The sequence below is a fragment of the Cupressus sempervirens genome, chromosome 11, assembly GCF_028749045.1.
Source record: "Cupressus sempervirens isolate cs-2001-9-10 chromosome 11, ASM2874904v1, whole genome shotgun sequence".
NCBI classification, from domain to species: Eukaryota; Viridiplantae; Streptophyta; class Pinopsida; order Cupressales; family Cupressaceae; genus Cupressus; species Cupressus sempervirens.
Window position 1 is genome coordinate 362,244,066 of NC_143128.1, and position 25,986 is coordinate 362,270,051.

Below are 25,986 nucleotides of genomic sequence, written 5' to 3' on the forward strand. Positions count from 1 at the left end.
AATTCTATTGAGATTGTTTTAGCACTATCAATTGTATAAACACTAATTATGAGACTCTAGAGTTGTATTTTTCATGGATATGAATATTTGACTTATACAATAACAATGTCCTTGAGTAGTTAGTAGATTAATTATACTATAGCTTATTATCAAAGTTTTATCTATTTGAACCTTTTTATATGTAAAAAGGTAAATAAGAACACATGCACATACTATACATGGATGAAAGCATATTGAATGATGCCCTAAAGATCTTTTCTAACTTGGATTTGATTGAATTTATTTCTAGCTGGGTAGTTTTATTAATGAATACTATTTTTCAAGTGGTTATCTCATTTACAAGTCATTAATATTCCACAATATAAATCAATTCTTTTTTTGTGCATTACATTTTCTTTAAGGTTGAATTGTACTTATATTGGTAAATAATAAGTTATCTATTAATAGTTTAACAAAAAGATATACAGTAAAATAAATAGTGCATGAGAAAACCTTGAATAGTCCATCAACCTAAAATAAAAATGTTCACTGTTGACTCAAACCCACCGAAGGCCAAAATCAAGTAGATTTGAAATTAACATATTTAGTTTGTTAATGCACCACTCATCCACTTTTCCTTTGACAATAGCAATAGTGATAATGAGAGAGTTCCTTCTAGGTTCACATGAGGAATGCCCAAATATTTTTTCATTAATGTAACCAATAGAGCTTCTCTAATGACTATTTTAAAGATCAACATGATCCAAAACAATGCTAATAATCATTGTAAATAATGTTTTTATTACTAATAGCCCTTGTAAAGACTAACATTACCCAAAATAGTGCCACATAAGCAAGTCATAAAATATGAAAAAGAGTCAAATCATCTAAAAAATCAACTAATAAGTATAAATAGAAATCCATAATATTTTGACAAAAGTTGAATCAGAAGTCTAAGTCAAACATAGGCAACACCAATTTAGAATCCTAAATCATAGGTGGTCATAGGTCAAGTCGGGACAACCATTCTTTTTGTACACTAGGCTAAAATACAACCCCTCTAATATTTTGAAATACACCTTACACCAGAGCAAACTAGATTCCCTTTAGAGGTAAGAGCACTTTCACCCATTATTTTTATAGTTCCTTCCAATCTAATTAAAATTCCTAAGTGGTATGGATTATCCCATCTAGATACATTTATAGGGCTAAAATTTAGAAGAGGACAACTCAATTGGATGAAGCTATCCTCCATATTGTAGATATAAAATCTATTAAAAACACTAATTTTAAGACTGTAACCATTTTAATTTTGCTTCATACTTGATCAAGGCTTTGAAGCTTCTCCTAAAAAGTTATTTATTTAGTTCTTTATATTTCTCCCAAATAAGGTTAGTTCTTTATATTTCTCCCAAATAAGGGCTAAAGGGTTCACATGCCAAATGCTTAAGAAAATAGAATTATTTAGCACCACTTTGTAGCTTTGAAACATATCTTCTATTATTGTTTGGAATATAATCTACCAGTTTAATTTTTTCCAAAGAAAGAACCAACTACTCCATGTAAAATCATAAGGAAAAAGTAGACGATCAATGATCTATTCACATTTCTTACAAAATGGACATTTGAAATCACACAAAAATCCTATATTCTTCAATTGGTCTCTTGTAAGGATATGACCATGAATTGCTAGGTAAGGAAAGGAGCTTACTTTTAGGAGGACTTGCAAGCTTTGACCTTAATATTAAAACTTAGCTTCAAACATTTTGTATCCTATTTTGACCATGTATATACTATTATCTGGCTCACATCAAATGAGACAATAGGGAGTATTTGATAGAAAAACCATCTTCTCCCTTAAGAAAATCCACAGTAAAATCTTCTAAGTTTTAGGGTAGGTCCAATTCACTAGGATCTCTCCAAAGCTTAAATTGTACTTATTCTCAAGAGGTTGCCATACTTGGTTGTAGCTTATTTCTTATAGTCAGGTCTTTAATTTTTGGTTTATTTTTTGTCAGCACAATATCTAGTATTAAAGACAAAAATATGAAGTTTTTAGAGGTGCCATTTGTTATGTTCTTTAGACACACCCTTTTTTTAAAATTATGTAACATTGTATCAAACTTAATTTTATGTTTTTAAATTCTACTTCATTTATTTGATGTCCTTGGGTGCATTTCGTTGCTACTTCATTTATTTGACGTTTAGGGTGAATTTTGTTGTTTTTATTGGTTATTTTGTCTCTTATTAGAGTATTTACATAATTTATTTTCCATTCAATTTTTGCATAGCTGTATCTCTTGTATGTCTCAATGATCCCTTGGTCATATTTTAGTGTACAACAGATGTGAGTTGCAAAGACATAACATACACAAGTTTATTTTTCAATCATAATAGAGCCCACTTTGCATGTAGGAATTTATTGCATATTGATCGTGTATGCTCATGTATCATAGATGTATTGAGCATTTCAATATCTTAATTTGTCTCTAGTGGAATAGGTTTCAATATTAACTAAATTTATGTGTGCACATGACTGAATTTGGGAATTCCATATTTGTATCTAGTTAATCATAGCCAAGTAAATGTCAATCTATTCTATTTTTATAGTTTTGTATAGACAAAGATGTTTAGTGCTTAATTCATTATAGTTGTCATTATATTCATGTAATGTATATTTAGGTCTTCATTCTAGCATTTCCAACTCATTATTTTTATATTTAATTCTTATAATGACTTAGTCTTTCCTTTCTCTCATAGAATTTGATTGTTCAAGTTTTGTATATACTATTTAAATGAGGTTTGATACTTGATTTATATATTTGTATTTACTTTATAACTTATTTTAATTGATATTCCTTTTATTTATATGTTTTTTTTTATTATAATATTGAACCATATAATCATGACACATTCTCAATCACTTTTAAGAGAAATCAATGAGAAAATAAGCCATCATGGCAGAAAAATATTGATTTATTTATAGCCAAAACTATACATTGTTGAATGATATCAGAATGATCCTATGTCTTGTTTGTAATAAGCTGATAGGATTTCTTGATGAGGTTACTTGTAACCGAAAGTTGTCTCACACCTGTAAATAGTTGTACCAAAATGGTTTCCAAATCAAGGTTTTTAGATACTCCACATTGTACGGAGCCCTAAATGCAGGATGCTATTTATGCACATTTATAAACGTCAAGATGTGGTTCCCATCACACCTTTGCATATGATAGTACACAGAAAAAACTTCGCACACTCCAAACCACTATTTTGTTTTTTTATTGAAAAAATGCGAGTTACAAATTTGCAGTTAGAGACTGCAAGAAAATCAACAAGTAACACAAAAAAAAACATATGACATTGTTGTTGCAAAACAAATATCAATATCTGTACAAAATAGAGAAAATATCATAGCTGGAGCAAAACAAGTAGCAACTGTATGCCAAATTCAATCCCGTAGTAATGCAACCATGTGACGCCCTATGTTGATCTCTTTCTTGCCAAGAAGTTGATTAATCTGAGCCTTAATTCGTTGAATCTGAAAATTCAGTCTCAAATCTTTTTCAACAGCAACCTGAAGCTAAGAGAAAAGAGATATCAAACAATAGAAAATATCTAAATAAAGCCTTAAAAGTACAAATTCTAGATGATTACTATTGTGATTACTAACGACCACTATACACCTCGTCCTCCATTTATGGAATAATATAACCTGTCACACACCATCAACAATAATATTTTTATGTAGACCCACCCCCGTAAGAGCCTCTTTCCAACTTAGCTTGTGATAAAAAATAGTAATCAAATCATTGAAAACAAAATTCCACTGCTTCTTCACAAGCAAGCAATCCCAAAAAATATGTCTCATACTCTCTAGTTTATAGCAGAATGGGCAACTGACTGGCTGGAGCATTATACATTTCAACCTATCCTCAATGTAGAATCTTCCAAGTGAGCAATTGAGCATCTACATTGATCTTTGTCTTCCAAATTTGAACATACAATTTTAGCCAAAAAGATTCATTGAATCTACATTTCCATTTGATATTCAATCGATCTTTCACATGCACCATAGGAAGTAGACATAAATAAACCTTCTTTAAAGGGGAACGAAAAAAGGGATATGAAGACAGCCATCACCAGTCCTTAAAAAAATTACATTATATTGTGGTACATAGTTTCATAGACAATTCCAAAGGGACAAGAGATTGGATAAAAATTAGGAAAGCTTTATAACCATTACTCAAACCAAATTTAGTTTTAAGTGTGTGCCATGGAAACCAATCCATTCAATGGAAATCCCAAAGGTCCCCAACTATGCTAATTTCTATTTTAAACAGGTGATAGGAGTGCTTGGGAAGGATTAAGGAAAGAGGCTGATTCTGATAATGAATGTGTTTATTCCACCAGATAGAAGAAGTGGAAAAACTAAAGCCATGTTGAAGAGAATCTCCTTTCCAACTCAAAAGACAACAAATATGCTGCCAATCTTTCCATATAGACTAGAGTGAGAAAGAGGCTTTGATTGAAAAGGAGGAGGCATGAAGCACTTTATCAAGTTGTCCCACCTATTGCTATTTACCTTTCATAGTAGCAAGATCAATACGGTTCTGTATGAGAATCTTCCATGGCTCATTCCCATGAGTAGCTCTAATTATCCATTTGGATGCCAAATAGAATCCGTGTGTTCTTGGATCTATTAGTCCCAGTCCTCCTTTGCGTTTAGGTTGAATGCAATGAGCCCATGAGGTAGAAATAAAACCTATAGTACCTGTCATGCCCAAACTACGAGGGAAAGAACAATTTTTTTAAAAAATAAATTAATAATTAAAATGCTCTACAATTAGAAATGATTGATAGTAGATTTAGTAAAGGTTATCTACATTCCAACTTAAGTTTATAATCTTGTGTTAAGGTTTGAACTCTCGTTATTAAATTGATATTGATCATTATTTACGTCCTTACATTAACTTACAACAATAAGAAACAATTATTTAAATGACAATTTAAAAGTATTCGAGTTTAGATTAATTGAAAGTATCTAATCAAAATCAACTATAAAACTCTTAGACAAATATCGATCTACAATCTAACCGATATTGGAGAGTCACTTTAAGAAAACAATTAACTAAAATCAAAACTGAAAATATATATCTAAAATTTATTAACTTTAAACATTTCGACTAACTTAACATAAAAATTAACTATCTAATCTATTAAAATCTACATTTAAAATTTATTTTATATAGTCAATTAACCTTTATAATTAAAACTAATTAATACTCAAAATTTAAACTAACTATACTTATCATTACAAAACTATATTAAACTAACAACTATCTAAATCATTAAATATGACACAAATTTTTTTAAAAAAAAAAAATTACTAACCTAAATATATATATAAAACCTAAACAAATGACTAACTTGAAAGAATTAAGAAAATTACATTCACTTAAATTAAACTAACTTAAAACTAACTCCTAATACTATATAACAAAACTAACTTACATTTAAAAACTAACTTAAATTAATCACAATTTAAAAAAGATAAAAAAAATTAAAAACATACTAACTAAACTTATTTAATAACTAATCTACCTACTAACTTTCCCTAATACTAACTCTGCATAGCACCTAACCTAACTAACCCCCCCAACACCCTAGTCTTTCCCATGGTTGACCTAGGTCTGCGCATGGTCCCATACAGCTAACCCGTGTCAGTCTTGCCCCCCCCCCCCCCCCCCCCCCCCCAAGGAAAGGAAGCGCAGGTTTCATTTAAACCATTACAAGCCCATGATCTAAGCCTTCAAAAAGAAGAAAGTGAGCGCTGGAAAAAGGTAGGAGAGGATGGGGTGATGGGATGGGAGGGGGACAGGTGACGTCACCCTCCCATCAGCAACCACTTTCAAAAGAGAACTTTAACTATGCATTCCCCAAAACATGCGTCCAATGAAGGAAAGAGGGTGGAAGAAAAGCAAGGTAATTGCTTGCTTTCTTTGCTAAACAAAAACAAACTTAAATGCTTCCCCCTCCAAGTTGAGCGCCCATTTTCAAATGAAGATGGGGATGGGACATGGTGGGCAGGGTGACGACAAACCCCCCCCCATGTACATTTTGACTTGCCACAAAAAACTTTTCAAGATACCATTTTTTTATGCATTTTCAAAAGTGACGCCCATGGGAAGATGGGAAGATGGGAAGGAATTTAAGACCAAAAAGATTATTAGGTAACAATGTAGATATTTAGGACATTAGTATAATGTTTATTTAGTTATTCATAATCATTTTATTGATTATTAATTTTGAATTTAAATTTGAAAACAAAGAATCACAGAGAATATTCTCTGTTGCACAAATAAATTTATTTCTTCCTTCCATGCAAAATCTAGAGAGCATTTTGCTCTTGGGAAACTTTTTTTTTGAAGCTTTATTTTTCTAAGTATGGATTTCAAAGCAATGTATATATATATATATATATATATATATATATATATATATATATATATATATATATATATATATATATATATATATATATATATTGAAGGATTTAAAACATAGATTTAATCATTGTGACACATTCATACAAGATTTATTGATATCTCAAACAACTTAAATTGAATCATCAACCATAATCATTTGTTCTCCTATGTAACTTGAATTGAATATATATCAACCATAGCCATTAATTTCTGTTCAAAGTAAATCTATAAGGACTTGTTACAACCTTGTCATACCAAGAATTGAAACTATCCGTTTTAATCAATAATGCAAGAATTGTTTGATTCAAATAGTCATGCAAACTGAATCTACATCCATGATCATAATTTTTCGTTTTCCACATATATGAAAACTTGAAATTTTTCCAAATTGCACAACATCATTATTTCCATCCTATTCTTGATATGCATCCATCTAATTTAAAATTACGATTGAAACACATGACAAACAACTATACTCAAACACCAATTTTATTGGCAAACCTGATTCAAAGGCTCAGCTGGGAAAGAATCAGGAAGAAAACCCGGCTTCGTTGCCAATACAACAAAGTTTGAAAAACAAATTACATAGGATATCACTCCCAAATTCCAACAATATGATTGAATTTTCTTCATGACCCTCATCAAGGAATTCATAACAAATTTTTTTTGCAACACATTTCTAGAACCATGGATGGAATAGAATTCTGATCAGGTGACAACAAGCATGACCAAGAACAATTCAACCATGCATATTCACACAAGGTTATCACTATATGATTCACAATGAATCGACACTAGGGAAAGGTGGATTCTTCCAACTAGGAGAAGTCAAGCACAACACCAAAACAGATGCCCAATCAGGGCTATAAACCAAGAACTTCCATTCTTCCATTTCAACATGCCATACTCATACGAGGTTTGTGCTGACAGGTAGGGGCCCATAACACCCTACCCTCTCTCCCTCTTCTCATCCTGAGAAGAGACTCTACACTGGTTGGAGTCCAACTAAACAGACCTTTCCCAAAATTGGTCACTTCTGCCCTATCCAAGGGTGAGTAATACCAAAACACTCATGCAAGAAAAATCTCAAAATTGCAACATAAACATGAAAGGAAATCATCCAGAATAACATGATTTTCAAATCTTCCTAACATACCCACAACCATACAAACATTCAAACAACAACAAGGTAGCATAAGCATGAAACAAACATGAAATGTAAACAAGGGAGATGAGAATTCCTACCTTCACAAAGAGGTAATGGAAAATGAACAAGTTTGAGTAGAGCTTTCCCCTTCCTTGCTTCAATCTTTCAAGACTCCTCTCTAAATGTAGAGATTGGGTAACAACCTCCATTAGACCAAGAAGGGTCTCTAAATAAGCCTCAAGCTCAACTACCAAAGGGATCAATAACTTCTCCCAACCACTTACAATTCTAGAAACTCCTAACTCAACCCACACTATGGTTAATCACTAAGTGGAGGTGGGGTAATGAAATTCATGGTAGCCATAGTCAATTTTCGCACAAAAGCAAAAAGAGACTTTTTGAGTGGCCTCAAAAGTCAATAAAAGGGCCTTAGGGGTTGGAAAAGACCCCCAACCCATACCCATACCCCTTGGGCGTAATTATTTCATGTTTAAAGCTTTAGGAATAGGTTTAGAGCCCAAAAAAAGCTAGGAATTAAATAGGACCATCTAACAACTCTAACAATGCAGATTAAGCACTAATCCGGATTAGGGATGACTAAACTCGATTAAGGACCCAATTAGCAAAAAGACACTAACTTAATCCGACTTAGGTCCAAAGGTTACACAGCTAACCCTAATCAGCAAATTGAGGAACATAAACAATTCACGTGTGTCAAGCGACACCATAAGAACACAGTTACGAACATAACATTTAATGATCACAGAAAGATACATACATACATCTCACAATACAATACTTGAATTACATACAACAAGGTTTCCAAAATTAGCACATAAAGATCAGTTCTGTTCCTCCATCGATTTTCTCGGCTATAATATCTACACACTCAATGCACAAATCAGCAGTCCCGAAAATCATATGTACATATGTATGTATACGTATCATAAATTCACATAAATTGAAACATACATCAATCAGGGTTTCTTGCATCCTACTTAATGTGTTAATCCTACATTTTACTTAATTCATTAGCATACATATACCTAAAACCTTAAATGACGAACATCAAATATCTGAAAATAACATCACACAACATGAAATAATATGATATGCTCAAGTATTTGATAATGTCTCGACATCTTGAGTCGTGAGTATCAAAATGATAAAGTAACAACTATGGCTACGAAGGGTCAGGGCGAGGCCTCACAGTACCATCCCATTTAGTCCATAGAAATTGACGAATAATCTTAACTAAGTCCTCATATCCCTTCTTAGAAGGCATCCAACATGATGAGTAGTAAACCTGAGTTGCTAGAAAGATTTTATTAGCAACTTGAATTTTACTAGCCAAGGAAAGGAATTTATTTCCTCAATTATGTAGTTTATTCCTTACCCTATCAGGATACCATCTCCACATATTGGAAAGAGGTACCCCAATACCAAAAGGTATACCAAGATAGCTCATGATTTCCCCATGTTTGATTTGCTTCCAATCTTTAGGGATCCAATGAGGAATTGGACCAAATTGTACCAATAAGAATTTAGTCTCGTCATTGGCTAGCTTGGATCCTAAAACAACACAATACAATTGTAAAATATCCAAAGTATTATTGACATCTTTTTCAGTATTTTGAAGAAACAACATGTTGTCATCAGCATAGTGTGAGTTAATTACAACAACATCATGTGGAATTGAGATTCCTGAAATCCATTTCATGTTATTAGCATAGCTAAGCATATATCCTAAGGCATCAGCTGCAAGGCAATAGAGATATGGAGATAAAGGGCAGCGTTGCCATATAGATCATTGTAGTGGAAATGAATCTGTCATCATATTATTAATGATAATCTAAGCATTACCATCCTTGAACAACATTTGCACATGGGCTTGACACACAGGCCCAAATCTCAACCATTGAAGCATTCTAAAAATGAAGCTCCAATGTATTCTATCGTAGGCTTTGTCAAAATCAAGTTTAATCAAAATAGCATTTTGGCCTATTTGTTGGGCCCATTCACATGTCTCCCATGCCAACATTAGGTTATCAAGGATGAATCTTCCATCAATGAACCCTATTTACTCGAGTCTAACAATTTCTTGCACAATAGGTTTAATTCTAATAGCCAATGCCTTAGCTATGATTTTGTAGGAAGTATTAAGCAATGTTATAGGGCACCAACCAAAAATGGTATCTTCTTTTTTTCCTTTAGGGATGAATCTAATTATACCACCATTGATAATAGGACCCAATGATCCTTTTTCAACAGCCTCCAAGTACAAGTGGTAGAAATCCTCCTTAATATGTGGCCACATAGCTTGATAAATCTCCATATGAAGTCCATCGCTGCCTGGGCTTTTGTAAGGAGCCACTGAAAATAAAGAATTTTCCAGCTCATGTAAAGTCAACCTTCTATATAGGTAATGACTATACTCAAGGTCAATTCGAGTAGGGATGAAATCACAGATAGAGTCTTCTAGACCCTCTTGGATATCTTGCCAATAGTCATCCAAGTTTCTCATAGAAACGCTTGAAAACATTACAAATCGTAGAGGGATTGGACTGTGGGATATCAAGTTCATCCTTAATCATATCAATTCTTTCTTTTCGATGTTTATAGTTAAGGTAATTGAAGAAATACTTGGTGCCTTTATTGCCTTCTTTAATCCAATGAAGTCTTGATTTGATTTTAGCCCCTTGTCCCTTGTAATTTTCTATTTTGCATAATTCAGCCTCAACAACAACAATGGAAGATTGAATGTGAATGTTACTAGGCTGATTATTTAAAAGCTTCCTAGCACAAGCAACTTTGCCTTGAAGTGATTGCTCCTTATGCTTACGTTGCCATACCATTTTTTTGCCAAAGCAGTGTAAGAAACTAGTGCATTGAGAAATAGTTGCACACCACCATTCAACCCAAGATTCCCCATTCACAAGTTTAGAGAGGGAGTTCCAAATATTTGATAGAGCTGCTATACAAACAAGATTCTTTAAATGTGATACATTAAGCTTGAAAGGTTGAGAATTATTAACATTTTCTGTTTGAGACAACTTAATGTTACAAAGGATAAGATAATGGTCAGAAAGAGTAGATGATAAGTCCACTTGAACACCCACCCCCACTGAGTTGTAAACCACGGGCAACATTGGGGATATATAAAATCTATCCAACCTGCTCAATTTCCTATCATCGCCCCTTCTATAGTTTGAACGGTGAACCAATTATTGGATTGGCACAAGAGTTTGTTATAAATAGGATCAACCATGCCCAAAGAATTGCGACATAGCAACCAACTATTAAATTCTTCATGACTGAGATTGGTTTGTTTAACCCAGCTATGATCAAAAGGATGTTCAACCATATTGAAGTCTCCCCCTAAAACCCAATTTGTTGATGGAAGGTTGTCAACCATCCACTTCCATAACTCAATGCGTTCCTCAGCAAAAATGGGAACATCGATGGAACAAAAATCGATGAGCTGATTATTGATAAAGGTAAGAACCCAAGAACAACTATGAGATGGATCCTCACCTTTATCAATAACATACTTGGAAACCCAAGGTGTGAGGCCAATAACAGCCCCTCCCCTACCATATAGATGAGTTGTGTACCAAAAAGAAACATCTTTCCAAACATTGCGTAAAGAAAGTTCCAGCTTAGTGGTGTTTAGTTTTACTTCATGAAGGAAAAGGACATTAGGATTCCATTTAGAACCCATTTCTTTCACCTTGTACTTGCGAGGAGGGAGAGAAATCCCTTGAACATTCCAAGACAATATTTTATAAGTCATGATGATCATGAGAGGCTGAGTCATCTTGAGCCAACACACTGAAACTATTACCTAGGCTGAGTTCAACATCTTTGGTAGAAGAGTGAGATCATAAGCAATGATGAGAAGAAAGAGGGGCGACATGTATTTCAGGGGATGTAGCAATGGGAGAAGGAGAGGTGGGGTGAGAAGAAAGAGAGATATCATGAGTATTAGGGGAGGCAACTAGAGAAGGTGCTTTGACTTTGGATTGGGGCCGAATCAAAGAACGAGAGGAAGACACAGGTGGATCATTCCTCTTCCTGACCATTCTCCAACCATCTGACATCAATGCATCTTCACATGAAGAAATGGTAGTATCCAAAACAACAAAAGAACCATTATGAAGATCTAATAGAATAACTACAATCTTAGTGGTAGAAGGAGACAACTAACCCACCATTTGAGTGGACAATTGACTATGACCATTGGGTAGCATAGACTTTTGTAGGGGCTGTACTAATTTACTTTTCCTAATGGGACAATCGCAAATCAAGTGTCCTTCTTTTTTATAGTAAAAATAGGCATTTGGCTTATTCAAATAAACTAATGGCTAAACTAATTCAAAACTAGGGCCAAAAATTCTAATGTTTTCTAGCAATGGATTTTTGAGGTCTACTTCAACTCATGCCCTAGGGTGAATTCGAAGGTTTGAAAACTTATCAACATGATGTTTACACCATATTACTCTACCCAACTGGGCCACAATATCCTTTGAAAAGGGCCTGAAAGCTAGATTAAGAAATGGCAACTCAATCCACATTGGATAATGTGAGCGAGAAGGGCCTTTAGGGTGAAAGTTGAATGTCTAAGCTTGTAAATAACAGATTTACCCACATATTACCCAAGTGCCATATTGTAGCACAACTTGAGCATATTCTTCTTGTTTAAACATGCAAAAAGCATATCCTTTCCCCAGACCTCGTAAGGTTTCAATCTCCCATCCCCTACTTTTCCAATTTAGCCTAGCCCATTTATAAAAATTTGATTCAGATGGGACTCCTCTTAGAAAAAACAAAATAACAGTTTTGTTTTTATAGTCTTCAATAATCTCAACAATGTCATCTGGAAGTTGGATTTCTAAGGTTTTACCTTGATTTTCTTCTTCCGTAGACTCGTCAGGATCCACATTCCTTTGTCCATTACTGTATCAGTAGGATTGTTCTGATTCAGACATCCATTAGCGCTAATCTGAGCTTTGCCTTCTGAAATAGGGTTTGTGAGTTGAACATTTTGCCTAGAGTTCCCTTGTACAACTGCTTTCGCCTGCTCTTGATTTTTCAGACGGGCCTTAGATTTTAGTCACATTTGTTTGGAAAAGCTGCCATCTATTCTGGGTTCCTGCTCCTTGCAACCAGCTATTACGCTTCCGTCCATCCTGGGGTCCTGCTCCTTGCAGCCAGCTGTTATCGCTCCATTAACCGTTGCCTCTGCTTCCTTGTCACCTAACTCTCTCTGCCCAGTGACAGCAACTGAGAAACCCCCCTGTGGCGGCCAAATTTGCTGGAAAAACCACTCCTATTTGCTCGAGAAAATGCAGAAAAAGCTAGGGTTCTTCCGTTCGCTCACACAGACTTATCCCAATGACTTATTTACTCACTCCAAAAGACTATTGTTTTGGTTTCATGCCCAAAAATCATATTTTAGAGCGGTTTCTAGAAAGTTGTAAACGTTTTTCACTTAATTTACTCTGATCTTTGCTTCTTAGACATCCTGTATACTATCAATTGCATTTGATAGAGACACCTTTCTTACTCATGAACATTAATTCTTTCATTTACCGTCTTCTCCACCATTTACTCTGTCTGGTTGGTAATAAATTCGCCTAGTTGCGTGTGGAGGTGTTGTGCTCTAGTACTCAACAAATTTAATTTTTGACTTAAGGAGACGGGAGAGAGGAAGTGACAGTTTGATAGCGTCTTGTAGTAGAGAGGCGGTTGAGTTATGAAATTTGTAAATCAAAATAAGAAGTAGCAACAAGAGCTTAAAAAGAGGACCAAAATGCAAGGAGCTCAAAATTTCTCTTCAGCAACCCAACCACAATAGGTCCACCCGCTGCCACTTTCGCTTTATCCTTCACAATGCGCCCCTCTTCAGCCCGCTGAGTGGTCCTCCAATCTCTGCGACTATTGCTCAGATCTTCCCATTTGTATGTCGACAAAACTTAATTCATTCTAATTCTCTGCACTTTCCTTCTCCACTCATAATTATATGATTGTAAATGTTGAATCTTTTGTAGGTTGTCTCACATTATGTTGCCCTTGCCTTGCGTTTGGGCATATTGCAAAGATTGTGGACGAGGGTTCTCCCCGTAAGTGGCCTACTGTACATTTAATTGGATTTTTTTTATTGAAATGGAAAGGTTGAATCTTTTGAACTTCATGAGTATGCAGTGCACTTTGTGAGCTTTGGGATATACAATTTGCTGCTTAGTTTCACAGGGTTCGGTGCTGGTATTCGTGTTCATATTGAAACAAGATGCGGGTCAAATTCAACTTGGTTAGCTCCCCTTAGAATGATCTCTTTGAATAAAATATCCTACAACATACTTATTTATGAAATTAAATTCCTCTCAATTGAGAATTATAAAAAAGTGCCACACCAAATGAATTCCAATCTTTACATATGGGAAAGGACGTGGACAAGATGGTTGTATGGCTACTTATAAGTTGAACCCTCATTGACAAGTAGGATATTGAGGGTTGTTTAACATGCCATTTACCATTCTCTTTTTAAATAGAACTTCTTATTATAGTTTTTCATGATTGAATGTGTACATTTGGTGGACCCACAATAGTGGGTTATACATATTTGCATGAAAAGACATTGAAATATACATTCTAAAAGAGAAATAAAACTTTGAGATAAAGATGGCTACTAAATCATTACAAGATGGAAGATGAAGTAAGTTACAGTCTTCTACGATTTTGTGTCTAGATTAGAAAATATAGTTTTTTCTCAGAAATTGAGATAAATTTGAATCAATTTTTCTTTCTCCCACAAAAATTAGAAAGCTACTAAAAAAACATTTTTAAAGAGTGATATTCACTAAATAGAACATTGCTTTTTGCTAAAATAGATATCAATGTGATTCTTTTGAATTTAGTTTCTTAACATCCATATTTTAAGTCTAGAATTTGTTTCATGACTTTATCTTTACTATTTCATATTTCAAGTTGAAATAGGGAAAAACTATAATTGTACAAGCATAAAAAAATTCAAAAGTCGATTAGTTATATAAAAATGCAAACAAAATTATGTCATATTTTGAATTTATAATTGAATAATATAGTGTCAAATCAGTGGCTATATTATTGTTAAAATAGAAAGTAAAAAATGTTTTAAACAAATTAATACATTTAAATTTTAAAAAATAATAATAATAATAATATCTATCTAACAAAGCAATATATAGTCAATATTGCAAGTTAATTTACATAATTATATTATAGATTTATCTTTTAAAAAAAAAATCTTTTTTAGAAAGGTAAATTTATAGTCATTATTATAAATTCATCTATAAATTAACTTAAAATGAAAAAAATGAAATGGTTGTACTAGAATGTCTAACTTGATGAATACAATTAGTGATGTGTTTATGATTAATTAATTGATAAAAAAATTTAAAATATCTAATTTATAATTTTTTATTTAAATCATTCATCAATAAAACTATGTAATGTTTGAAATATGAAAAGAGGAGTGATGTATTTATGATTTATTAATTGATAAAATTTTAAAATTAGAAAATGTCTAATTTATAATTTGTTAATTAAATCATTCATCAATAAATCTATGTAATGTTTGAAATATGAAGATAGGAAAAGATATAGTGAGAGGGAAATTTTTTTTTGTTTCTAACTATTAAAATGTTTTTAAGTAGGTTGCTTTGCATCTCTTATTTTAAGTTGTTTATATATTAGACTATTATAGTAGACAAATGAAAACTGTAATAAAAAAATTAGCACATGACCAAATCATAAAAGATTATATGAAATGAAAGCCCGATTTGCATGAAGAAGTTATTTAAAGTTGAGAGGAAGGTGTCTCACAAATGGAGAAACTTCCTTCTGCTTTCTAAACATCCAACTAATCTTTTTTCAAAAGCGGGAAAGGATCTGCAGAGTGCAAGAAGGTGAGGGTGGTTGGGACGAGCTATGCAGACATATCCCTTTGTTGAGGGGTCCAACACCTCAAAGAAGTCCAAGTGCTTTATGTGTTTTTTTGTTTAATATATAAGTCTAACTATCTATAACACTATTGTTAATAAGCGCAGACTATAGTACATACAACATTTAATCTATGACTATAGTACAAACACCATTTAATCTGTATTAATCCTTCCACAGTTGCTATTTCTATTTTTATTTTTTAAACTGCTTAAACCTCAGCAAAAATACTATTGACCAATCAGAAAAATAAAATTTCTCACAAAGAATATGTTTTTTAAATCAAAACACCCCAAACCTTACGAATCTTGAATTTTTGCATTTAAAAATTTAATCATGGGAAGTCTAATAGGAACATTAGGTCACTGCCTTATATAAGACAAGGACTAATAATCCCACACCTAAATAAACCAAATCTTATTTTACACCCAATAAAAATTTAACATTTATAAAGTTAACTATAAAAACTATACCATACCTAATACTATCTACACTCACTATAGAATATACAATTCTCAGCTATACCATATTTAATACTATCTACATCCATCATACAATATACAATTCTCCCTAATTTTTATATTTGTTAATGGAAAAGAGTACTAACATTTTTACTTGTAACATTAATCCCTTCCATTCCCTTCTTTTCTTTTATTTTTCCTCTTTTTTAATTGGGCTGGGATGAGCTCTCGAATCAGGGTTAATAAAATTTTCAGTGGTTAGTCCACTTTTTTTTTTTATATTGACAATGCGAAATTTGAACCATTGACTTCCCAGAAGAAAGCCATGCCAATTCACCGCTGTACTGCAAGTGGCTCTAAGCTAGCCCATTTTTACTGAATTTAAAAAAAAAAATTATGTCAACTTATAGATGCTGCCTTACAAAAGAGTTTGGAAGAGTTGCTTAAAACCTTCAATAACGTTCCCCATCTCTCCAACTATTAACCATCCATCGTACAATTCGGCGGCATCTGCGGAATATACATGAAGACAGTGGCCTGCGTCGTTGATAAGGGAGGAAACTTCTGTCAACACACTTATCACTATCCATTCCCCCCCACTCAAGTCTACCAGAGTACTTTCTCTTCCTCTAATAGCCACTGAACTTTCTTTACGTACAACATAACATACGATAGCCGCATGGTGCAGCTTTAACTCCCGCCATGTTAAACTCCATCTCAAACAGGGATATCTGTATATATTGTAATATTCATCCTTGTCTGCTTCCACGATGACAAGACCAGGAAAAGTGAAGGAGTCCAGGATGGAGTGAACACGAGGAAAGGTGATCCTTCCACGCAATGTCATTTCCCATGGCGAGTACTTCTGCAAAACAATTACAAAACTCTTCAGTTAAGCAAATCAATTATTAAACTTTCAGAATAACTATTTCATGTCTCTAGGAATCTTTATTACCTCCATCTGTATGCTTTGAATACAAGCCTCAAAAGCTGATATGTTCTCTGCTCTCAGATTCAGCCTGCGTAGTCCCTCCAGGCCCCGCAAACTGTGCATGCCAGGTGAGATCCAGTTTGTCCATAATCTCAAATCCTCCAGTGACGTCAAATGCTCTAAACCTTCTATCTTCTTTAATTTATTACATTCCTTGACATGCAGAGTTTGTAAGGAAACTAATCCTTCCAAACTCTGCATCTCATATAACTCTGGACAACTATCAATTGTAAGAGTGACCAAGCTAACTAATCCTCCCAAACTCGGCATCTCATATAGCTGTTCACAGTGTTCAAGTGTAAGAGTGACCAAGCTGGACAAGTTTCCAAAAGAAATCGGCAGCGTTTTCAACAATGGCAATCCAAAAATTTCGACTTCTTCCAACTTTCGTAGTCGATCGATGCTAGCTGGTAATTCCCTTAACCCTTTAGTGCCACATAATTTGAGCTCTACCAGAGAAGCCTGATTTGTGATCTTGTGGGGCAATGTTTCTAGCTTTATGCACCCACTGACATCAAAAACCTTGATGTTTTCCATGTTTTCCAGAATATCTGACTCTATGGGGAGCTCCATACAATATGATAAATTGAGATATTCGAGGCGTATCAGCTGCTTAAAAGACTCGGGCAACATCTTTAAATTCAGACACCCTCTCAAATCTAAATGTCGCAGATTTAGCAAATCCCCAAAACGGTTTGGTAGACTTGATAGATGCACGCATCTTTGTAAGATCAGATGCTCCAGCGACTTAAGTCGACAAAACTCTTCTGGCAAGCCAACTAGTCTGTTGGAAGAAAAGCTCATCGTACAATTCAAGGATAGACTTTTCAAATGCTTGAGATGTTCTATTGACCTGGGAAGACTTTGGAGCTCGTGGCCAGAATAAATTAGCAACTCCCTCAATTGCAGAGGAGGCTGCACACACGCAATTTTCAATTATACTCAGTTAAACCTCAAAAACATTCGAAAGAAGCACGTCATCATTCTCTCTAATTGAGAAAAGCTTGAGCAAATTTCTTACACGCGCGTCATCCCACAATGCTTCCAAATTCCGAGCATTGAAAATATCTAGAACTCTAGTATTCTCCAATGAGAGCCACGACGGAATATTTCTGTGCGGAAACTCAAACCATCGAAGCCACAAAAGGCCTCTCGATAGCTCTCCACATTCCTGGGTAAAATCATTTCCTGCAACAGCAAGAAGTTGCAATCCATCCCTAAGATTTGAGTTTCTCATCATCTCCATGTACTCCTTGAAAGGCGGTGTTAAATCAAGACGGTTGAATGATCCCCAACGACCAACCGTGGCAGCGGCCATTATCCCCCGAATTGGCATTTCTCGCTAAGGGGGGAAAAAACAACAGCAGAGTAACTTCATAACAGTTGGGGAAGAAAAAGAAAAGGAATTTCCCTGCTATATTAATCAATGACAGATACGATATAATTTTACCTGAATATGAACAACACTGTGTCTGTCGAACCAGAATCGCGATGGTGATCTTGTAGTTGCGATGCCCCTTCCCAGATCCCTGAGGTGATCGTGCATCTTCATACGCCCTTCCTTGTCCACTTCCACAAGGCATTTGTTCACAAGCGTTTCCAAACTACAAAGACCACTCCACCCTGATCCTGATCCATCCCACACATGAATGGCCGATCCTGTTTCTTGGCCAATGAAAAAACAAGCGATATCCAAGAATACATTTTGCTCATCTGGATCGAGGGCATCAAAGCTTACTTTTAAAATGGCCTTGATATCCTCCGGCAAGGCTTTCCGGATCTTATTCAGCTGAGCATACCAGTATTCCATGGATTTTCTTCCATAAAGCTGTCCCCCAATGACCTTGAGAGACAAGGGCAATCCGCTACAAGCTCCTAAGAAAAGTTCAACTAATTCATGAAAGTCTTCTTGTGGGGAAGGCTGCAAGAAGGCGTGCCAACAGAAGAGTTGTTTGGCGTGAAGATGTTGCAGTGGTTGGATTCTGTAGATGGATGTGATGCCGCATTTTGTAAGTACTCTGCCTTCCCGGGTTGTGACAATGATCAGGCTACCCGATCCGAGGCTCTCCAATGGGGGCAACAGAGCATCCACTTGATCTTCGTGGTCCACATCATCCAAAACTACGAGAGAGCAAACACTTTTCAACCGATCTCCTAAAATTGCCTTGCCTTCCTTATAATTGTCAAAGGATTTATCATTTTGTATACGGAGATCCTCCAGCAGTCTCTTCTGTTTGGCATGCAGAGCGTTCTTGGATGCGGCATCTCGCACATCATGCAGAAAACAGGAGCGATTGAAGGAAGAGCATTTCCTATTATAAAGCTCTGTTGCCAGAGTAGTTTTTCCGGAGCCGCCAAACCCTAGTATTCCCACAATCTGTGCATGCTGCTCACCCTGACTCTTAATACTTCTTTCAAACCTTTCTACGATCTCATCCATTGCAACTGGGTGTTTGGCTACCTCCAGAGGCACCTTTTTCATTGTTCCCAGAACCGAATTCACAATGCTCTTCAGAAGCTTCCCTTCGTCACTATCCATTTACAAACGAAACGAAATACGATGAAACAAACTTCTATGCCAGAAAAATATATGTACCATGCAAATGATTCGATGAAGGCAGGAAATTGCATAACTTACTCATTATGGCTGTCGAGCATGTAACCAGAGAGATAGGAGACCTTCTGCAGCGCGCTTTTCCAGTCATCCAACATGGCTGAGGAGTATTTGCGCTTCTTTTTGTGTTGGGAAAACGCAGGAGCGTAACACCCTTTCTCCTGAGCCACAGATCGGAGATCATCGGGTTTGACATGATAGAAGACGGGAAGTATTTTGGTGCCAGATCGTACCATAAATGCAAGCTCGGCCAGACACCAGGGAGATTCTGCGTACCTCTCTGAGAAAATAGCAATGTGAAGTCCGGCAGAGCGCATTGCGTCCTGAATCTCATCTGGTATGGAATCTCCAAAATCGAGCTCATTTTCATCTAGAAAAGGACGCAAGCCAAGCAGATCTAAGGTGTGGTAGATGGTACTGGCTAATTTGTGCTTAACATCACAGCCTCGATGATTAATGAACACATCCCAACGCCCCTTCTTCGTCGATGCTGAAGATGCTTCCGCTGCAATTCCACTGAAAGCATTTTCTGGGTGTCCCCGAGGCGCGGAAGTGGATGGATTTTCCATCGAAGGGAAAGAACTGAAAAAAATATTAAACACTGAACTGACACATATTCCCATTGGTGTTCAAACGTAATTGGAGACTGGGGAAAGGAATGTATCAATTCATAGAAAGAATGAGGAGGGGAAAGGAATGTATCATCAACAATTAAAAAAATAAATGCAAATCTAAAAGAATGCTTGGCAGCTCCGCTGGACAAAGATAAGTTCTTAAGAGGGAGAATTAACGAGGAAATGGAATAGAATGGTTGTTAAATGTATCCAACCCAGTCTTAACAAAATTTGGTAATGTTGGGATAAGAGGAAATACAAGGGAAGTTGCGCAGAAAATACTTGCTGACAGCTGTAAACATTATTGTTTAGGTCATGACTATTGGCCTCCACAATTAAAGAAGAAAAGGTCAAAGGGCGATAGAAAATGAATGGCTGTAGGCATTTGAAACTTTCACTTTTAATAGTTGTGCTTAGCTGCTTCGCATTCATCTAGATCAAGGGGCAAGGGAAATCAATGGTGAGCCACATATATATCAAACATCAAATTCAACTGTATTTACTCATTACAATAACGCGGCAAAGGAAACTGCAGTGGGGACTAGTCATAAAGGACACTAACGTGAATCTTCCACCGGCGTTCCCCACAATGCGGTGGAAATGGAACAAATTCTCCCACATTCAATGGCATGGTAGCCGATGTCTATGTTGACATAAAATGACAATTTTCCTCTGTTTAATAATTAAGCCGATAGGCTTATGTGTGGGTTTTGTCAGAAAATTGTCAGTCTCACCGAAAAATTGTTAGCCTAATCAGATAATTATTTGTTTCTATTATTTATGTACTTTTCATTCTATTTATTTCTATTTTTTTCATTTCTAAAATAAATATAATAGAAAGTATACAAAGAATAGGGAAAAATTCTAGATTTCATTATTATATTATTATTTGTTTCTTTTGTTGTATACTTTCTAAAAATTGTTAGCCTAACTGGAAAATTATTTGTTTCTATTATTTATGTACTTTCTATTCTATTTGTTTCTTTCTTTTTCATTACTAAAATAAATATAATAGAAAGTATAAAAAGAATAGGGAAAAACTCTAGATTTCATGATTATACTATTATTTTAATATTATTTGTTTATTTTCTTTGTATACTTTCTATTCTATTTATTTCTATTAATTTTCTCTGCTCCATCTACATCTCTTTGTTTTTTCTTAAAACATTTGTTGGCTTTGTTTTTCACTTTTAATGTGCACTATTTGTAGTGGAGTTTAAATTTTTCATTTTCTTCTATTTGTGATTATAAAAAATTCATCTCCCACGGTGGTAATCGCCATGGTTTGAAGTGACACAATAGATTTGGGCTATCGATACAACACTGCCCATGTTTCTTTCTTCTTATTTGACAACGTGAACAAAGATAGTAATGTTTTTTGGTACAAAGGTTGAATGTGTGTAGAGCTAAATCAACTATGAAAATTGAGATACTATAAGTTGTATAATTGTTTTTAAAATTTAAATTAATTTTCCCTCATCTTCAAACCCTTTTTCCCCTTTTACTCTGTTGCCCATTTTTGCTTCGGCTTGGTTGACAAAGTTATTTTCTGTAGATGTCAACAATTATGCATAGGATTTAGAGAGCTTAGAATAAGAAATAATTATTTTTTAAAAACCATCTCATATTAATTTTCTTTTTTGGATTATTGGTTTCTATTACATTCTGAACTTAATGATTTTAATTAGCAACCATTTGTAGAGGAACTCATGTCTTCACAATTGCATGTTGAAGTTTCACCATACATTTCAAGGTTAACAAATATATTTATAGTTCAGATATTTTGTTTTGTTTCAGTAGAATCAAATGTTTTGATTTTGAGATACTTGTCATATGTTGAGTGCATGAGGTTTAGTGGATTTCAATTTTTGGGTTTGATGAAATAGCTCTCAAGCTCAATGCCCATCACAATATGAGTAGATTAGCTCCCTATTTTTATTTTTTTCTATTATTAGCCTTCAAGATTAGATGTTCTAATAGTTTGTTTCTTTGATCATTGGTTAACGACATAATGATCATTGTCTTCCTAATTGTAGGCTATTGTCTTCCCTACCGAGCATCATCCATATACTGTCTTCTTGTCTTCTTTATTTTGGTGCATTGTTCTATGATTTAGTGGTCTTCAACCTTTAGTAATTGATAGAGCTATTACAGTCTCCCCTCCTTAGAAATTGGTTTCCACATCCAACAAATAGCTTCCACTGATATGTTTTATTTACATGCATGTCAGCCTTATAAAGATTAATAAAAAATGTTGGATTAAGGTAAAGAGGCATCTATAGATGGATAATTTAGAGCAGACACTTACAAATTTTATACCATGATGCAAAATATTACGAAACAATCAAGTAGTAGTATCAATAGTTATGTGATTTCAGTCATCTAATCTCAATATTTTCATATTTGTTTATTCAAGTTAATGTGCTATGGGGGTATTTTATCTCCATGATAATGATAATAATACAAGCTATGAAAAATCCTTTGAAATTAAATATTGATCATCTTACATGCATGAATGGAGTAACATTTCTTAACAAACACTTCATGTGGTTTATTCTTATATTTATTCTTGTACTTAATGTAATTTTGGAAAAGTTAGGACCGTCAAGAGAATGAAAAGTTGTATGTAATCACAATGTGAGTATTTTTTTAATTTCAAGAGGAAAAAGGATGTCTTTCTATTAATTTCCACTTGTTACTTTTAATATAGTGCAAATTGACATTATTTAGAGCACTCCTTTATGTTTATGTATCATATATTGTCATCCATCACTCCATAGTAAGGTCATATTCTTTATGTTCTTGATAATTTTTAAATTAATGTTGTACTCTTTCATACAAAAACATACACAACTATCGACTTCTCGTTGCATGTACAAAAACATGCAACTGCTAGTAAAACTTATATTTACAATACAATATTAAATTGATTTTTTATTTAATTATTAAAAATAGAAAATTTTCATTTTTATTAAATCTTATTGGACTTTGTTTTATGCCTTCTAAAAGCTGGCAATAGCCAAGTATCATGCGAGATGATGTGCATTCCTTACCTAATATTCTTGGCAGTTAACAAGAGGAAAAACTAAAGGAAAAACTAACATAATGGTGTATGAGACTTACTCTATGAAATAACAAATTCATCTCCATACATCAATAGAAAGTTCAATCAATCACAACAATATATATTAATGTGTTGTAAATATATATTAAATATTTATAGTTATTACAAAATTATTATGTTGAGTTACAACTAAACAAGCATGTACAAATTATAGGATAGAAATAAAAGGCACAAGAATTGTATACATAATATGATATAAAATTATAGTTATTAGAGTTGTGATTAGTGGATAAAACGCTTTGACTATTACATGGTAGTGACTTAGTACTTGCCTTTAATAATATTAGTTTTAAATTAGTATATAAAATTAGTTGTAATTTATTATATATTTATCATATGTATGAAATATATTAATTTTTACTTTCATAACTATTAATAACTATATTTAATATTTAAGAGTAATTCATTTTTTTCAACAATGTAGTTGTGGACAAATGATTCAAATTAAGAAGCATCAATTTGTGTAATCAACAGATTAATTCACATAAGATTCACACATTATAATACATATGAAAAAAGTGCAATAATAATTTTATAGTTTTACAATATTATATTTTTCAATTCGTACATGGACTTCTAATACTAGTTGTGTTATAATATTTTATTTTTAAAATTTTACAATATAATTTTAATATTTAAATAATGAAAATTGAAAGAACTATTTAATAATAATTTTGATAAGAAATAAGTATAATATATTTATCAATTAAAACTTTTAACAAATATATAGCATTACAATTTTTAATTTTTTTTTTTTTTTTAAATGAATTAAGAAAATTTTAATTACTAATTAATAAAAATTGAAGTGAATAACATCCTATCTAAGAATTGTAATAAATAATTACAGTAAATAATATATTAATTTTTTTCAATGTATTTCTTTATAATTTAAAAAATAATTACAATAATTCTAGAAAGGTAAGAAACATCAAATTATTTATTGTACTATTATAATATATAGTTTTCTATCCTAGAAATCTATATACACTAACTAAAGTGTTAAATCAAAAATTTAACACACTTAAAAAAATGCAAATTAGGAATAAGAGAAATTAAAAACCACATCTCGCATTCTTGCAAATCCTCATATAAGACTATAATTCATTCATCTAATTAAAAGTTAGAAAATTAATTTAAATTAATTTTAGAGTTAAAAAATTGACATGTATTTCTTTATAAACTATATTTATAGAAACATATGAAATGAAATAAATTTTAATTGGTGTAATAGAGGTCATTTAATAACTAGTTAACATGATCAATCCAAAAAGTGACACAATAGTACTTAGCCTACTAGCAAGCAGTAATAATATAGTAGTGAAAATGATGTATTATTGATCATGACATAAAAATATTTTTTTTTGTTAATATCAATACTTTCATTTGATTAAGGGCGGGGGCCCTAGCTCGGTTGGCTAAATCTTCCCTGTTGCAGGGGGTTAGTCACGAGTTCTAGTCTCCCCTGTCCTCGTGGTACCGATGGGCGTGTCACGCCAGCGCTACCGGGTCACGTTAAAAAGTTTACCAGGCGCACTGCAGTTTATAGGGGGGCCGTGTTGCACTGATTCCTGCAGTCTAAAACAAAAAAAAATACTTTCATTTGATTGGATGGATTTTTATGATTGAAGCATATTGAATAGAAGAAGTGATGCACGGACTTGATAGATTCAAAAATCAATCATTCAAACCTTTCATTAATTAAAATCTTGTTTGATTATAATTTCATTTTATTAGTTCTCGGTCTAAGGCTAAGTACCATTATAATAAGTTTTGTTTTTTTGAGATTTTAAAAAAATTGTATCATTTGATTAAAATTTATTAATGTTTATTAAATTTAATATAAATGAAAATATTTTAAGTTTTAGAATTAGAAAAGTTATTTATTACAATGTGATTGGCTTACCTCTTATATAATTATTTTTGGGACATAACAATTTATTTACATTTTACATTATTCTTGCCACTTTTGTTGGGTGTCATTCTATATATTTGCCTCTAAATTTTAGTAATCATCTATAATTAAAAAATATACTCATGAAATAAAATGAAGATTAAGAAACAATAAAATTAAATTGAAATAAGTGTTTAAATTATTTATAGTTAATAAGTTATAATAGTTCATAATAATTTTATTTATATTTCACATTATTCTTGTCACTTTTGTAGGGTGTCATTCCATTTACCCTGCCTCTAAATTTTATTATTCATATATAATTAAAAAATATACTAACAAAATAAAATGAAGATCTAGAAACAATACAAATAAAATTAAAATAAGCATTTAAATTAATTATAGTTTATAAGTTATAATGGTTTAAGTGTTTATCATTAAAATTAGAAACATTTATTATTATTATACAAAAATAAATAATTATAATTATGTAGTTTATTTATTAATTAAAATATATTTAATTAAAATAGATATTATCATTAAAAGGAACTCATATTGCTTTTAATATTTTATTTTTATTTTAAAAAAATTAATCTTACAATAATTATTAAAAATATAATAGTTTTATTACCTCTGCTTTAGTTTCTACTATAACTAAAGAAGTAAGTACTTAGCTACTAAGTGACACTTGTTTATA

General features: G+C 33.1%; 1 protein-coding gene and 1 long non-coding RNA gene across 2 annotated transcripts; both read right to left on the reverse strand.

Annotated features, from left to right (window-relative positions):
* Window positions 1-3,430: 3,430 nt before the first annotated feature.
* LOC149529571 (uncharacterized) lies at window positions 3,431-13,016 on the reverse strand. Its single transcript, XR_016358358.1, has 2 exons — window positions 12,518-13,016; window positions 3,431-3,562 (listed from the first exon to the last, which is right to left on the reverse strand). It is a non-coding gene; the product is annotated as an uncharacterized LOC149529571 (long non-coding RNA).
* A 3,278-nt stretch (window positions 13,017-16,294) lies between these two features.
* On the reverse strand, window positions 16,295-20,469 carry LOC149529572 (disease resistance protein Roq1-like). The gene is made up of 5 exons (XM_089809661.1): window positions 19,685-20,469; window positions 18,497-19,577; window positions 18,068-18,388; window positions 17,011-17,961; window positions 16,295-16,920 (listed from the first exon to the last, which is right to left on the reverse strand). The coding sequence occupies exons 1-5, from the start codon at window positions 20,281-20,283 to the stop codon at window positions 16,474-16,476; spliced, it is 3,399 nt and encodes a 1,132-aa protein (XP_089665787.1). The 5' UTR covers window positions 20,284-20,469; the 3' UTR covers window positions 16,295-16,473.
* Between the last annotated feature and the right edge of the window lie 5,517 nt (window positions 20,470-25,986).